Consider the following 15,825-nt stretch of genomic DNA (forward strand, 5'->3'; position numbering starts at 1 on the left):
TTGCCAATGACTATGAATGTGCCATGAATATTGATTTGGGGGTCACAAGTAAGTTCGAAAAAAGGAGAATTCACAAATATGGATTCTGTGAATAACAAAGACTGACTATCTTTCATCTTCTGCTCACTCATGAGTGGCATCTGCCTACTGGGGGAAAAAAGCAGGTGACAGAATGGTACCTCAGAAACTGTGGACATCATGATGGTGACAGGCTCCTCTGTCATGTTCCTCTGGGGATCACTGGGGGGCTTTACTTCTTCACGCTTGGTTTTGTACTGCATATTGGAGAAAAACAAAGACAAGCAAACAAATAAGATTTTTAGCATCTTTGATGCTACACCATAGGAATAAGTTATTTTTGCCAAACAAGTACCTCCAAAGAGTTCTACCTTCAGTGCTTCTGTTGCTTCTAGTTTTTGATAAAACCACCCATGAGGTTTTATAACTAAAAATGGATTGAGAAATCCAAATCCCTGACTCCCACAACCACCATTCAATAATGTCAGAACGTTCTTTCACTTTCATAATAAGGACAAAATAAATGGAGAAATAATGTGAAAGAAAGGATGTTTTCTCCACAGGTGCTTTCACAGAAAGACCCAATAGGGATTCCTATCACTTTTGCTTTTATTAATTAATTTTTTTAATTGGAAAAAAATACCTCATCACTTTGGTAAAAGTAGTCCCCAGGACTTTAATAAATATCCAGAAAGTTTTAACAAGATAGTTGCATCCAAATCAACAGTCCCTTTAGGGCTATTCAGTGAGTGAGATTTCTGTTTCCTTCAGTTCTGTTTGGATCTGTGGAGCTTTGACACAGAGGTTTAAGAAAGAGCTAGTATATTATTACACCAGGCGCAAATGTCCCTCCTACAGGGCTCTGCCAACACTGAGAACCTCACAAATGACCACTGTGGCTGATCTGCAAAGGCACCCCTGAAATAGAGGTGGTTCTGTGCCCCATGGAGGTTGGCAGGGAGCAATATAATTGCCATTTTTGTTGGTATACACAGAAGTTTCTGTTCATGTAATTTATGTAAATGAATACAGCAGTTTGTGATAGACTCAGCTGTCTTGACAAATGGAAGAAAAAGACTTGTCCATGGAGTGAAGAGATGTCAAACTTTCCTAGAGGGGGGAAAAAAACCCCTATGGCTTTGTTACATTGCTCTCCAGAGTATGGGCAATGGACATATAATGGTTAAAGAAAAGAAATAATCTCAGGAATTCTAGCTATGTCATGTGTGTTAGATACAGATTGCCAACACCAGAGCAGCAAGAAAGAAGAGATAGAAAGCTCTTTTTCTAACCATTGCACTGCATCAACAGACAGTTCACATTTCTTTACAAAAGTAACATGATTCTCCAGAATAGGTACTGAAGGCCACATTTTAAGCCACTCATTGTTTGAAAGATTACTAATTGCTCCATTTGAGCCCTTTTGAGGGAAACTGCATATGGGAAAAGGAAGCAGTGTAAATTATGACATGCATTTGACTGTTGGTTTGAAAGCAAGGATACAAAACAGAAAAGCCACTGAAACTCTTCATTCACAGGTGCACTGCCCACTGCCAGGTTTGATGGGATTACTTCCATTTCTTGGATCATAGAAGGAAAAAAAAATATCTTAACTGGTAATGGAAAGAAGAGAGAAACTCAAGGGTAAAAGTCATTAATATTACCTGCTGAAAACAGGCTTGGACAAGGTTCTCAGGGAACATATTCCTGTTGGAGACATGAAAAGCAGTATTATAGGATGGCAAAAAAGTGTTTTTTTTTAATCATACTCAAATACATTGATAAAAAATGAGTGTAAGATAGAATGAGTACTCTGATTTCTCCTCTGGCCTCTCTTTTGAAAAACACTTCCTTGTAATAAGATTTCTTTCTTGTTTGCCGAGCCTTAACTGAGTATAGAATGTTCTCCTAATCAAATGTCACTTAACCAGTTCACTGAGTAACAACAGTTGCGGAGCCCAGTGAAAAGCTGGCAGGTAGATACTTGTAGTTGAGAGACAATTCTTTAATTTTCTGCACATTTCAGTTTTCATACATGAGACAATATTTCTACTAATAATCTGTTCCCAAATTCTTTATGCCAATTGCAAATATTATTGTAATTATTGAATTAAATGTTAAAGCATTGAAATATGGCTGTGAAAAAGACAGTGTGGTTTCTATTAAAAACCAAGCTGAATGCCTGGAATCTCAATAGAGGCCAATGACTAAAATTTTCACTATTAAATTTGATATGAGGAGACAACTTAAATAAAAAGAAAAAGTGGAATGATTTGGCACTTGACTTTCTTTGCAATTTTGAAGGGTTTGGGTTGCTTCACTCTATAGAAACTCAACCTGGAAATTGTAAAAGATGCATTTATAAGGGCACCATATGCAACAGAAATTATGAAAATACAATGAAGTGATACATTGAAACAAAGACTGTGACCCTACATCAAAAAAATTGGTGAATAAATGCTTTTAACTTTTAGGTAGGAAAAAATATGTAATACAGCTCCTATAACTTTTTTTTTTGTGTGTGTGTGTGGGGGGTGTTGCTGGGGATTGAACCCATGGCCTTGTGCGTGCTAGACAAATACTTTTATCACAGTGTCACACCCAGCTCTCCTAGAACACCTTTTGTGAATCTCTGATTTAATTGCTACTTTAAATCAACAAACCTATTTCTGGATCTGTTTTAGATAAGAGGATTTTTCCTGTACAGTTAAAAAAAATGTATTTTTCCAAGTGTGAGGTTTTCTCCCTACAATGAAAAACAATGTGTATCTCCAAGAGTGCTACGGACTGAACATACAACCCAGTCCGACATCTTTATACAATAAAGATACTTTCTGCATCTCTGTCCATCCTAAATCATTACAGAGGACACTGTTGCTTCTAATCCTCTTGGAACCATGACCAGCAAGCAGTAATTACTTGCCATGTAATTTGTGGGGTCCAAGGTAAAATGAAGATGCATAATAATTTTAAAAATTACTAAAAATGTCAAGATAGAAGAGCATTAAAGCATGCACATGGCCTTGGCCTCCTGTAACTACACAGCTGGCACAACCAGGAAGCTAAGACTCTCACCTGATCAGGTCTAACATGGCATCTACTGTGCTGACTTCCGGGGTGCTCCCCATCCTGTCGATTTCAGACACCTTCTGGGTGACACCTGGCTTGATGCTCACCACCAGCACAATACCTATGATCAAGGACAGTATCCACAGTGCATTAAGAAACTTCCGGGCCATGTGTGGTGGCATACGCCTGTAATTCCTGTAACTTGAGAAGCAGAGGCAGGAGGATCACAAGTTCAAAGCCTGCCTCAGGAACTTAACAAGCCCCAAAGCAACTTAAGTCAGACCCTGTGTCAAAATAAAAAATAAAAAGGGCTGGGGATGTAGCTCAGTGGTTAAGTGCCCCTGGGTTTAATCCCTGGTACCAAAAATGTGAAAATAAAAAATAAAGAACCTTCCAGAACATTTGGCATCCTGGTGCATTCTTCTAACACTGTAATGAGGAGACCTGAAATTAACCAAATGCTGAGACATTCGTGGCTTCCTTAATTACTTCCCCATTGAAATTCATAAGCAGAAGGAATTCTGCGCCCTCCCCCCGCCCCTTTAAGCATCTAAGAATTGCTTCTGGAAATACCTATTGATGAGAATTCTTTTCTTTTCTTCAATTCATGAGATCAACCTAGGCAGGTGTGCGGGTGAAGGTACTTCATTTCCTGGCCCAGGGAACCTGTTGATATCTTTTGTAATTTAGCCCACAGACGCTCGTCATTCTGCAGGTCATACAGAACAAGCTTTGTCTTGTCTACCTTCTTTACCAAAGGCCTTGGAAGAACTAGAATGCTGTATTGTGGGTGAGTGTCATTCAGGGGTGGAATGGAGAATAGATAGACAGGAACTGCAGGGAGGGAAGGTGCTTCATGCTGTAAGGAAGACCTGTCTGCATGCTAGGTCATCTAAAAGCACCATTGTGATCTCTGGAAATAATGGGTTTCTGTCTCTCAAAGTGTCTAGCAGAAATGGGAGGTTGTAGAAGAGACCAAGGCATTGAGGGATGTTTGACTAAAAGACAGAGAGGAAGAAAAGATATTTCCATGCCTTTCTTGCTCCTTTCCCAAGAGGAGGAAGTACTAAGGGGACTTTGGAGTGTAGAATGGGTCAGTTTTGCTTGTAGGACCAGTCGCTGGGCAGTAAGAGGGCTGTGGATCTTTTCTTTATGGCCCACTTTCCCCTGTCAGGGCTGCAGAAGGGATATATACCCAGTTAATTATAAGGCAATATCTTGCTTTTTTTCTGCTATTTTTTCTTTGTGCTGGATCCCCTTAAAGAGATACAACTTTGGTTTAGGGCTGGGCTCAGGCCCTCCTAAGCCCCTCAGCCTAATACCACTAAAACTTCCCCATATCCCACCTCTTACCCATTCACTGAATCAAGGCTGCAAGGATCAGGCTGGCTGCAACATCTGAGAACATTTCCTTCCTTTCTTCCCACTCTGGGCACCCTTCTTAAAATGTCATGCTAGGTCACAAAAGATCTTGAAGCTATAAGAATAGCTCTTCCTTTATTAAAACTTTCTCTTTCTCCCTTGTACAAGTGGGATTTATACTTAGCAATACTGTTAGCTGTTAGCATTTGGTAAAATGTGAAATGCACTGAAATCCTACCTTTCTGGAAATATGTATCATTATACTCAGTACCACTATTATAGATTAATTATCCAGTTTAAGATTACATAAGCTCTTGGCTTCACTTTCTTCAACCAATGACTCTGATAAGGTATGGAACTGTCATCCACTTCCTTTTTCTTAGTAGAGACTCTAATAAGCAGTACCATGTCTAAAATTATGTCAGCATTGCATTGCCTTCACATAACAGGTGCAATGTAGACTTCAAAGCAAAAAGTTCCAGGGCAGTTTGATATATTACTTTCTGATTTAAAATAATCTTCATTTTTAACACTCCAACTACTTTTTGGATGAAAAGTCACAATTGTATAGGGGAATAAGGATTCAGAAATAAACATTACCTAGAATTACAGCAATGATGGTGGTACAGAAATAATATACTACAGCACGCAGTCCAATTTTTCCAGATACACTGGAGTCCAGTGCAGCAACACCTGGAAGGAGAGGAGGGAAAGGTCAAATTCACTCATTTTTAAAAGACAGAATTCCAGCTGGGCCTATAATCCCAGCAACTCCGGAGGCTGAGACAGAAGGATCATGAGTTCAAAGACAGCCTCAGCAAAAGGTGAGGCACTAAACAACTCAGTGAGACCCTGTCTCTAAATAAATTACAAAATAGGGCTGGCCATGTGGCTCAGTGGTTGAGTGCCCCTGAGTTCAATCCCCAGTAACACCCCCCACGCCCCAAAAAAGACAGAATTCCAGGATTGGTGATTCAATTCTTAGGGTGTGAAATGAGGAGCTGAGAGGCCCATCTCACACAGTCAGTTTGGATAAGACACAATGGGCAAAAGAAGCACTTAAAAATTCCCAAGCTAAAAATTAAGAAATAGAGACCCTGGGCAGGCTAACAGCTTTGGTCTCTGTTGTTCTTAAGGGCAGTTATGAAGCAATTACAAGGAGTATCTCTTCTGCAAGTGCTGTAAGAACCTTACCAGGATTTGCATATTATGTCACTCAATATCCTTTATGATAAACTGATAAAACTTTCCTGGAATTCCATACTAAGGTAACAATTTATCTTGAAGAACTGAGACAGTACTCTTTATCGCTTAATAAGAATCATGGGTGTCATGATTATTTTCCCGTCTGTCTCTTCTGTCAGGAAGCTCAGTCAAGTGAAAAAGTAACATTTATGTGTGATTATAAAAGGAATGCATAATCATTACAATTAACTAGAACAAAAATAAAGATGAAATTAAAAGACTTTATCTAACCCAACCACAGTTAATAAGCCAGTGAATTTTTCTCCAATATTTTTTCCTTGATGTTTTTAACCCACTGTCTTCTTAATTTTGTATTATAAGCATTCTCTCTCATTGTTACAAACTTACCCTACTGATAATCTTAATGGCTACATAATCTCCCTGGATCCTAATGTACTAAATCATCATTCACTTACTTAAGCTAGATCTTTAGACTGTCTCGGATCCTGATTCAATAATAATTCTTGGTAATTTCATTATCCATCCTTTTCCTAACATATTTCCTTCCTCTTTTCATGATTTTCAAATTGCTGCTAGTTGAGCAACTTTATGAGATGCCTTAAAATTTCTGTTTGAAAAAGGCACAGGTTCTGTTTCCAAAGGCACAGGTGATTTAAGAGACTTATGGCCACATCATTGGATCCAGTTTCAAATAGTCTTGGGATACCAAGAGGAGTGTTGCCTAAATTTAAGGGGGGTTTCTGGAATGCCAAGGACAGCTATATTAGAGGTGGAAGGTATATATCTCTGCTTGCTAGAAACCTTTGCCCTCCATCAAAAATGCTTGTATCGCTGGAGTTGTGGCTTAGTAGTAGAGCACTTGCCTAGCATCTGTGAGGCACTGGGTTCAATCCTCAGCACCACATAAAAATAAATAAATAAAAATGCTTGTATAAATGAGGTCAAATGATGCTCTCTAAATGGACTTCTATGAGGGGGATGGGAAAAATTGAGAAACAACCAAAGCAAGCTGTCATTTAAGATTTCAGACTTTAACCTACATAAGTTCTAAAATGAAGATCACGTTTTTGAGTCAAATTATCATCATAGAAAATTATTTTGCATTTTCAACACTTATGAGTTTTCCTATAACTGTTTGCAAAGCCCTAAGTACAGGGTAACAGGAAAAAAGAAGAGGTTGTCACAAGGCAATCCCCAGGGAAAGGTAGTAAACCTGTATGGCTAACAGGATGCTCAGGCAGCTTTTATGGTTTCCCCTCCCACTATAAAAGGCTTACCCTTTCTTTTAAGTGACTGGGGGATTATGCTCCTCACATGTAATGGTACATACGTGACAGTTAGGAAAAATCTGCAAGGACAGTATCACCGTTATGATGACAGATCTAAGTCATTTCTCCCTTTACACACCCTATTCCTTGGGTTTGATTACTCTTCTGGAAGTTAATATTTTGAGAGAGGGAGCCCTGGCCTCTTTAGCAGTTACCCAGGAAGTTGTTAAAGGGCCATTCAGCAACCTCCAGGACAAGGTTGTGCAATCACAAATGACAGGCATGTTACAAGAGTCACATCCTAGAGTATCCTTGATGATAGAGTCTATTCTCCTTGTTTGGGAAAAATGGAATTTGGTGTGCTGAGGGGAACTTCTTTCCTGACAGTAAGGCATTGAAAAATAACACTTATGCAAAGAACAACAATAATAAGCTGAAGGCCACAATTCACAAAAGAACCAACAATCTCATTTTTAATTTAGATCTCTCTAATAAATAGCAAACAATAATGTAAATACGTTTGTTATTTTATGATTTTTTAAATACTGTATGATTATAAAATGTGCCTATTTCATTTTAGAGCTCAGTCTATTATTTTGACAATTATAATTATTTACAAAAATAAGGGCAGGTTAAAAAGAAACAAGAAACTCACCACTTTAACACAATCCTATGTAAACTACAGAAGCACCTGTAATCCCGACTTCATGTAGGATGTATTTTCAGATATACTGTCCTTCTTTGGTAGATGTCCAATTCAAGCATGTACCAGCCCCTAAAGGGCCGATAAGTGACAGATTCACAGGGTAGTTATGGAACGGTTCCCTGGTATGTATTTGGTACCCTCTCAGGACTTTATTCCAGCAGTGAAACAAATTAAATCTATGTGGGTAATTGTTCCCAGCATATGTTAATATGTCTTAATTTGTCTTAATGATTTGGCCATGGGCTGGTGCTTCCGACTGTACGTCAGGACTCAGCTGGCAATAAAAGCCTTCAGAATAATAAGCTTCTTGGTGGAAATATCTAGGCAAATACCTCCTGGAGCAGTCAATCAGCTCCTCTCAGCAGGAGCACGGCAACTATCTTGTAGTCACTGTTAGTAAGGGCTTGACTTCCCATTCCTCTCATCTATCTCATGCCTCCAGTATTCCTGGATATAGCAGAAAACTCTGTACTTTTCTACACTCTTACAGTTACACTTCTACTTCTCTAGTCATCAGTATTGGTTGTGGGCCAGAGCAGCACGCCAAATCCAGACTCTTGGATGATTTATAATGCATTCTTGGGGATATGGTGACTAGCACTGTAGAGGGAAGGGACATATACAAGGAAAACAGCCTAGCCTTTGAAACCCTATATAATAGAACATTACAGAACTTAATAACTATGAATGTCTGTCTGCATGGTCTGAACACCCCACCTGCCAACAATGATGGTGATGATGATGATGATGATAATTATAACAAAAATGATAATAATGATGGCAGAAGCCACTATACGGACTGCATATTACTCAGTCAAGTCCTTTAATTCACATTGTAATCCTAAGAGACAGGCATTATTATTATCCTCTTTACAGAGGAGAAAGTTGTGGCTGAGAAAGGCTAAGCAATCACCATGAATATAAAGCTGAGGAGGTCAGTGGTGAAGCTGGGATCCCAGTCCTGGTTTGACCCTGAAGACCATATTCTTAACCACTATGCCACTGTGGTTTCATTCATGTGCTGCAAAATTCTAGACTGGTGCTATCCAGTGTTACTTCCTGGGATGTGGAGATGCTCTGTATTTGTGCCATCCATTGAAGTAGCCACATACTACATAAGGCTAGTGAGCAATTGAAAAGTGGCTACTGTGCCTGAGGAATTGTATTTCAATTTTAATTTAAATCAAGTTCAACTTAAATAGCCACATACAACTAATAGTTATCACATTAGACAGCTCAATCTTTAGACCTTACTGGAGTGTTCAGCATTTAGTGGGTGCTCAACAATACTGAATGAACAGCTCAAGTTTAACTCCATTATGAAAACTGGTGAAGCCTCCTGACCTTGCCAACATAGGGGCAGGGAGAGGAAGAGATAAGGCACAATCTCTGGGCACATGGTGCCATATTGCTCCAAAGCCTGATGCTTATTCTTCTCTGGGTCTCCAGAACATTCAATAAAGTACTTTATGAATCTTTTCATGTCAAACTTTCCACATGGTGGGGAGAGCTACACTTTTTATAGGTCATCTTCCTTTTATCAACTGAGTCCATTCTAAAAGTCTATTTGTGTGTCAGAAAAGTAGAACTCAGCAGGTAGCCTCCTTAGAATCACTTGTACATAATGGTTAGGTTGGGTTCTCAGGGTAGCCAAGAAAAACACTTGCCAAAAGCTTCTAGGTGAAAACATGTTTAACATCTTTGTGTCTCTCAACTTGTTTTTCTTTATTATGGTTCATCTCCCTCCCACAAAGTCTTTTAGACATTTTCCCCTTAATAACCACCTTCATGAAATTTTAGTACCACAAATTATGTGTTTATGTACTAAATGACTACATTTGCTTTTTACATAGAATAAAATCCCTCCCCTCCCCTGCCGCTGCTGCTCACCTCAAATCAGCTTTTGCTGCCTTTAGGGTGATATTGCCACACTGGGAACTAGTGGTCAAGCTTAGTGAATATTTGCCATGCACATGGCACTATAATCCAGGGCTCAGACTCTGAAGGTGGTGCCTCTCCATCCCTTAGCAGAGATAGGTAGGACAGCATGTCCACATGGCTGAAACGTGGCCCTGCCTTATGCTGGGTTTTACTCTCAACATCCACCTGGGTTTCCTGCTCTCAGGCCTGGTGCCTGGAGAAATCTAGGGGACCTCCTCGATTTATAGTTCCAGAAACTCCTTCCTCCTGGGAGCTAATGGCTGTTCCACCGGAACTGACAAATGATAGTAGACTGTGTGTTCATCCATCACAAAGCAGGAGCAAGAGGATCTGCACAGACATTAACACAAGTGTTGAAAAGCATTTACAGTAATGATCCTGTTGACTGCAATAATAAAAAATAAGGCTAGAGTTTTATATGTCTTTTTTGTATCATTTTTCTGGTAAATTGTTTTTATTATAGTTTATAAAGGCTGCTGATCTGTGACAGATTAGAAATTTTAAAAACGGGATTTTCTCATCTAGTTTAAGAACCAGATATATTGTGAAGCCCTGGTGTACAGAACAGGTACTGTGGACTTTCTGAGAATCAGGTGAGACTTGATGGAGCACCTGAATTAGACAGAAAAAAAAATGCACAGGACTCCAGTTACCAATAAGGCCAGGATCATCCTTTGAACCAGGACAGTTCTGAGTTGGGCTATGGCCTAGAAACAGGGATAAGATCCATGGTTGTCCTTGGAAGTCGGGGGTACCTGCTAGTGCTTTATTTTAGGAAAGAACATTTGCTTTCTTTACCCCAGGAGGAGGCTCTGAAGAGCTGGGATGTTGGCTCTTGGCCAAAGCAGTAATCATCTGAACTTTTTATAAAAACACTGCAAAGGAAGCAGTGCCTGGGCCAAACAATAGCAGGTTTTAAAAATAAACATCCAAGAGCAAAAGACTCGTCAGAAAGCCCTCTGATGAAGCTGCCTCCCACAGGAGAACAAAGTTTTCATGACATTCCCTATCCATCTTGCAGTTAAGGTATCAAAATTAACTTTGTCATTGGGAAGCTTTTTAGTCTGTCATTTGATGGTGCTTCACAATTCTGAATGGACACAACATTCAAGAATCTCAGAGTTGCATAGGAGTTAGAGCCTGCTATGTGGACGACTCCTATCTATCTCCAGGGGAGTCCACCTGCATAGAGAGAAACAAGCATGGGCTCTGCTGGTACAGATTGGGCTCAAATCCCAGCCTTCTCCTCCCAGACTCAGTTTCCTCATTGACACAGTGGAGGTTTTAAATGCCTACACCTCTTTAAGGGTGATGGTGAGGAGCAAAGTGAACAACCTCTGCTTGCACAGCTGTCATGAGGATTAGAATTAGTGTCTATATCATGCCTGGGACAGTGCATAGACTAGTGCTAGGCAAGCAGTCCCCAATATTACAGAATGAATGATCAATATGATGCATGTCACTGAGCAATGAAAGGCACAACAAACACGAACTTATCCCCCCCCCCCCNAAAAATTTTTTTTAATTCCCTGGAGAAAACAAGGCTGGATATGATCTCACTTTGTTAGTCCAGGGCACAGGGAAATCTGACAGCCTGGATTAATACCCCTGGGAGGTTAAAAGGCAAGAGAAAAGGCAGAGGGGAGTATGCAAAACATATTTCTGTGCACACTTCACCTATATATCTCTATTTCTTAGAGACATTAATATAAAGAACTTCCTTAAAATAGGTGATATCATCACCCTAGACAATTCTTTGAAGTAAACAAAACAAACCAGTTCTTGGGCAGAATCAAGCAAGGTCACTTTATAGCCACTGTCCACATTTGATGTTCAAAACATGTGTCAAGAAGCAGTAGTTGGTCTCTTGGTTCTTTGGTAGACAGTGGGCTGTTTTAACATTTTTTAATACCATGGAGTGTTGCGGTATTTAAAGTTGGGACCAATTGTTCAGAAGATCCCATAACATTTTTAGGAGGCTTATTGTTCAATAAAAACATTAAACACACCCCAGAGGATCCAAGGTATTTAACTATTCTCCTCTAAAGTTCATGAATGCTTCAACATCAGCAGCCAGCTTAAGGCTCAATGGGAGGTTTCTGTTTTTCTGCCACAACATAGTTATTATTATCATTATTTGACGGTTTGCTTTTCCTTATCCTATAAAATTGGTAGCTAAGGCTTCTAGGCAGAAGCTTCTTGTATGCTGGTGAACTTCACAAACTGTTAGAAGACCAAGTCTTTTTTATATTGTTTTCATTTCCTGAATTAAGGCATTTGGTGCCTCACATGTATGTAGCTAAATCCTAATATTGAAACTTGTAGCTCCTGGTGCCAATTCGGGGATTTTCCAGAAACTTTTGACAGTGGGCAAAAAGAAGTAAATACAAAATTATATAGTATTCTAGATGCATTATTACACAGAACTAGTATTACTCCTAATTTAGAGTTGAGGACACATTAAGTAACTCATGCATGGTTTCCAGGCTGGTAAATGGCACAATCAGGATTCAAACCCAGGTAGTGTGGGTTTGTACTCTTAACCACTAGACTCTCCTGCCCCTCTATGATGGACACTTCCCCACCTGAAGCTTATTCAGGGTGTCCCTTTGTAGAAAATGGCACAAGTGGCAGTCACTGCTATAACTTTCCTGTGCCTATAGGCTCAAGTCCACACAAAGCCACTGAAGCACATGCTCACTCTTCTATCCCATTCCTCCTCCCTGTGTTTCTAGTACATCAATTAAATCTCACTGCTTTCCCAGATGCTATGCATTCAGCCATTCTCTTCTGTCTGGAATATCCTTTTTCCTTTCTCTTGACTCCTATCTTTCCTTCAAAATCCCACCTCTCTGTTCCTTCCACTGCTCTCATTCCCACACAGCACTTACCACATAGCATTGTAATACAGTCTCTCTTTCTTGCTAGGATAGGATTTAACTTGATGTCTTTCATGCCTAGCATACAGCCTGGCTCACTGAAGATGGAATGAATGAATGAAGTCTCCTAGGTCTATGCATTCAACACACTGGAGGATCATTAAAACCCCTGCTGGGTTTCTCTCTCCTTTTTAAAGAAACACAACTGGGTTATCTTATAGTAAAAACAGGGCTGCAAACTAGTCAAGTAGCAGTTTAGGCATAAGAAAGCTCATTCATGGTTGATTCTTGGGCTTCACAGTCTCAGGGAGAGACTGAAGCCGAGCATGTTTATCCCCTGCCACTTTTCATGTTATTACTGGGCAAATGGCACATCCATTAAGGAAACTTTACTTCTTTTACACTTTGTGTTCCTTTTGTCTTGGGGGGGGAAAGCATTATAGACATCAAATTAATATAAGTCCCTTGGATTTAATAAGTGTGTTCTTATTCAACACATATATTGATGATCTTAGGGAAAGGTTTAACTCATGTGAAAAAAGCTGCTTAAATTACCTTATTTTCCTGGTTCCCACATAAGGCTGGGGATAGGGCCAGGGGGCACTTAGAAGGCAGGAAGAGACAACTGATTCCAGGTGTTGCAGTATTAGGCCACAACCTTCCCCAGGGTGGAGTTTTATAAAGAACCTTGAAGTGGTAATTTTCATTAAAACTGAACTGTATAACAGACCATCACAGTTTCAAGAAAGAGTGCAACTTCCACAGCTGAAGTTGGCATTACAGCTCCTAGATACCTATGTTTACAAGCAGTGGCTTATAATTAACAGCAAGTTGTATAGCCACGTGATATGTGCAACTCTGGTGTCTTCTTGCCAACAAGAAGATTCCTGTACCTGGCTATTGGAAGACTGTGGTCCATGACCAGATGATTGATAGGACTTCACCCTCTTATAGGTGGTTTTCTGTTAGTTTTCATACAGTTGGTATTAATAAATGTTTTTTGAATAAAACTGAACCCTGTCTCAGGGAGGCACATGGCATGGTTCTTTCCACTGGCGGATGTGGGATCATTTCCAGGTACACAGCTGCCTTTGAGTAAATGAATACACAGCCTCAACCAATGCCTTTCCCAGCCCAAACAATCCAAGTGTGTCATCTCTTGCAAAGCCTGAATTTTAAAATAAGGGTCTTCAAAATCTCTGGCCCATTTCATTTTATTCTTCTCCATCCTCTTTATTTCTTTGTATCTCTCCAGGGCATTTATACTCATGTTCAGTGTTGTGGTTTATTTTGCCACATGGATTTAATCTCAATTAGATTGTTTTTAGAGAATCAGGATCCAGTCTTGTCTTTCATCTGCATCAGGGGTTCATGTTTTGGTAAATAAATGTTTTACTGGCACCCAGCCAGTCAACATCATCTACATATTGTCAGTGGCTGTTTTCCCATGGTAACCAGAGTTAGGAAACTGGACAGAAAATGAATGGCCTCAAAAGCCTAAAACATTTACTGTTTGGCTCCTTATGGAGAAACTTTAGTGACTTCTGTTTGAAAGGTAACCACTCACATATGTATTCTACATCTGTTACTGAATAAATACTCTTTAGGTCTAAGCTTTTATAAGGCTTTAAACATTTTTTTCCTTTGGCTAGAAAGTAGTGGAAAACTTTTGCCCTTAAGGTTAAGGTCAAGACCTAAAAACTTTGAGATCCTGATATAGAAGCTGAAGTAACTAGCATTTAAAAGCCTGTAGTATTTTTATTTTTTTAATCTTCTGAGGGTTAGGCCTTAACTTTATCTTTTGTTGTTGTTGTTGTTAGTTGTAGATGGACACAATACTTTTATTTTTAAAATGTATTTATTTATTTTTGAGAGAGAGAGAGAGAGAGAGAGAGAGAGAATTTTAATATTTAGTTTTTTAGTTTTTAGCGGACACAGCATCTTTGTTTGTATGTGGTGCTGAGGATCGAACCTGGGCCGCATGCATGCCAGGTGAGCGTGCTACCACTTGAGCCACATCCCCAACCCCAAATTTATTTATTTTTATGTGGTGCTAAAAGCACTCCACCACTGAGCTACAATCCCAGTCCTTAACTTTATCTTTGAAGAGGTTCCCCACAAATGTAAATTCAATCACCCAACTAATGTTCTTTTGGGGACTGTAAAGTCCTTGATACATGGAAGGTAAATGGTTTCTTCTGATATCTAAATGTGATTTGCCCAGGAAGTAGAATCTGTCCTAGGATCCACAAAAAGTGGCCTGAGAGGGGAGTGTGGGGAAAGGAGAGAGTTTTCTTGGCTTGGTATGAACTTGGAATACACTGAGCTCCTTCTTGAGTCTGAGTAGGCATTTGCAGGAAATCCAGACTGAGATGTCACAGGAATGGTTAGGAATGAGCTTCTCTTCTTTGCAGGAGGAAATGTCCACAGGAACCAGCATGGACTTAGCTCATCCTGACCTGGGCAGACTCCAAGTTCTATGGGCTGGATGGGAAGGCAATAACCCAAAAGGTACAACTAGTGTGCCAATTCTACCTATGTTCCCTGATGGAGCCCATAAGGTAAGACCTACCCCTTGGGCCTGCAAGTTTTTCTCTGGAGTAGGTATTCCACAATGGCAAGCTTTAGAGGAAATAATTGCATTTGGGTCAGGACAGGAAGGCCTATGTGGTAGTGAAACTCTTCCTTCTTAGAACCTGGTGTCAGGTGCTGGGGCCTGGGGTGCAGCAATGCTTGGCTGGAGACATAAACTGCACCAGCTTCCTGGAGGCACGTTGGCAACTAAACAGAGGGGTATCCCTGTTAAGGAACTGTAGGACCCTTGGAAGATCCCGTTTAGGAAGCAGTTGGATGTCTCCATTTGTTTTTCATCTGCTTTTGGTCACCCCAAAACCTTTAGTAATTCTCTGGTCTATGTAACAGTCTGCCCTTACCCACACCATGGAGAATTAAGCAGTTGCTCCTTTTTAAGAATGAACAGAGAGGTGTGACAACCACAGCAGACACCAGGGGGCGCGGTAGTGCCCTGGAGCACTTCTGGCCCAGGCAGTATGAATGGAAGAGTATGGCTAAGAGCAGGGGCATATGCAGGGGAATCTTGGAGTGGGACTGGAGGGGCTCTTCTGTTTCTGTGCTGGTCACAAGGGGCTCTGGTCATCAGAAAGGGGTACTATGCCAGGCACTGGCACAGTAGCACATACCTTTAATCCCTGCAGCTCAGGAGGCAAGAGGATCCTGAGTTCAAAGCCAGCCTCAGCAAAAGACACTAAGTAATTCAGTGAGACTCTGGTTCTAAATAAAATACAAAATAGGGCTGGGGATGTGGCTCAGTGGTTAAGTGTCCCTGAGTTAAATCCCCAGTACCCAGCCCTCCCCC

At 40.3% G+C, this 15,825-nt stretch overlaps 1 protein-coding gene across 2 annotated transcripts in view; it reads right to left on the reverse strand.

The window, feature by feature from the left end:
- Slc1a1 (solute carrier family 1 member 1) overlaps window positions 1–15,825 on the reverse strand; it is a 76,895-nt gene that overhangs the window by 16,343 nt on the left and 44,727 nt on the right. For both annotated transcript variants that reach the window (XM_048806834.1, XM_015492878.2), the window contains exons 3-6: window positions 5,050–5,142; window positions 3,094–3,208; window positions 1,683–1,725; window positions 180–275 (exon numbers count right to left, since the gene is read on the reverse strand). In XM_048806834.1, the coding sequence (XP_048662791.1) occupies window positions 180–275; window positions 1,683–1,725; window positions 3,094–3,208; window positions 5,050–5,142 (347 nt within the window). The remainder of the gene's footprint in view (window positions 1–179; window positions 276–1,682; window positions 1,726–3,093; window positions 3,209–5,049; window positions 5,143–15,825) is intronic.

Source organism: Marmota marmota, unplaced genomic scaffold (genome assembly GCF_001458135.2).
Source record: "Marmota marmota marmota unplaced genomic scaffold, marMar, whole genome shotgun sequence".
NCBI lineage: Eukaryota > Metazoa > Chordata > Mammalia > Rodentia > Sciuridae > Marmota > Marmota marmota.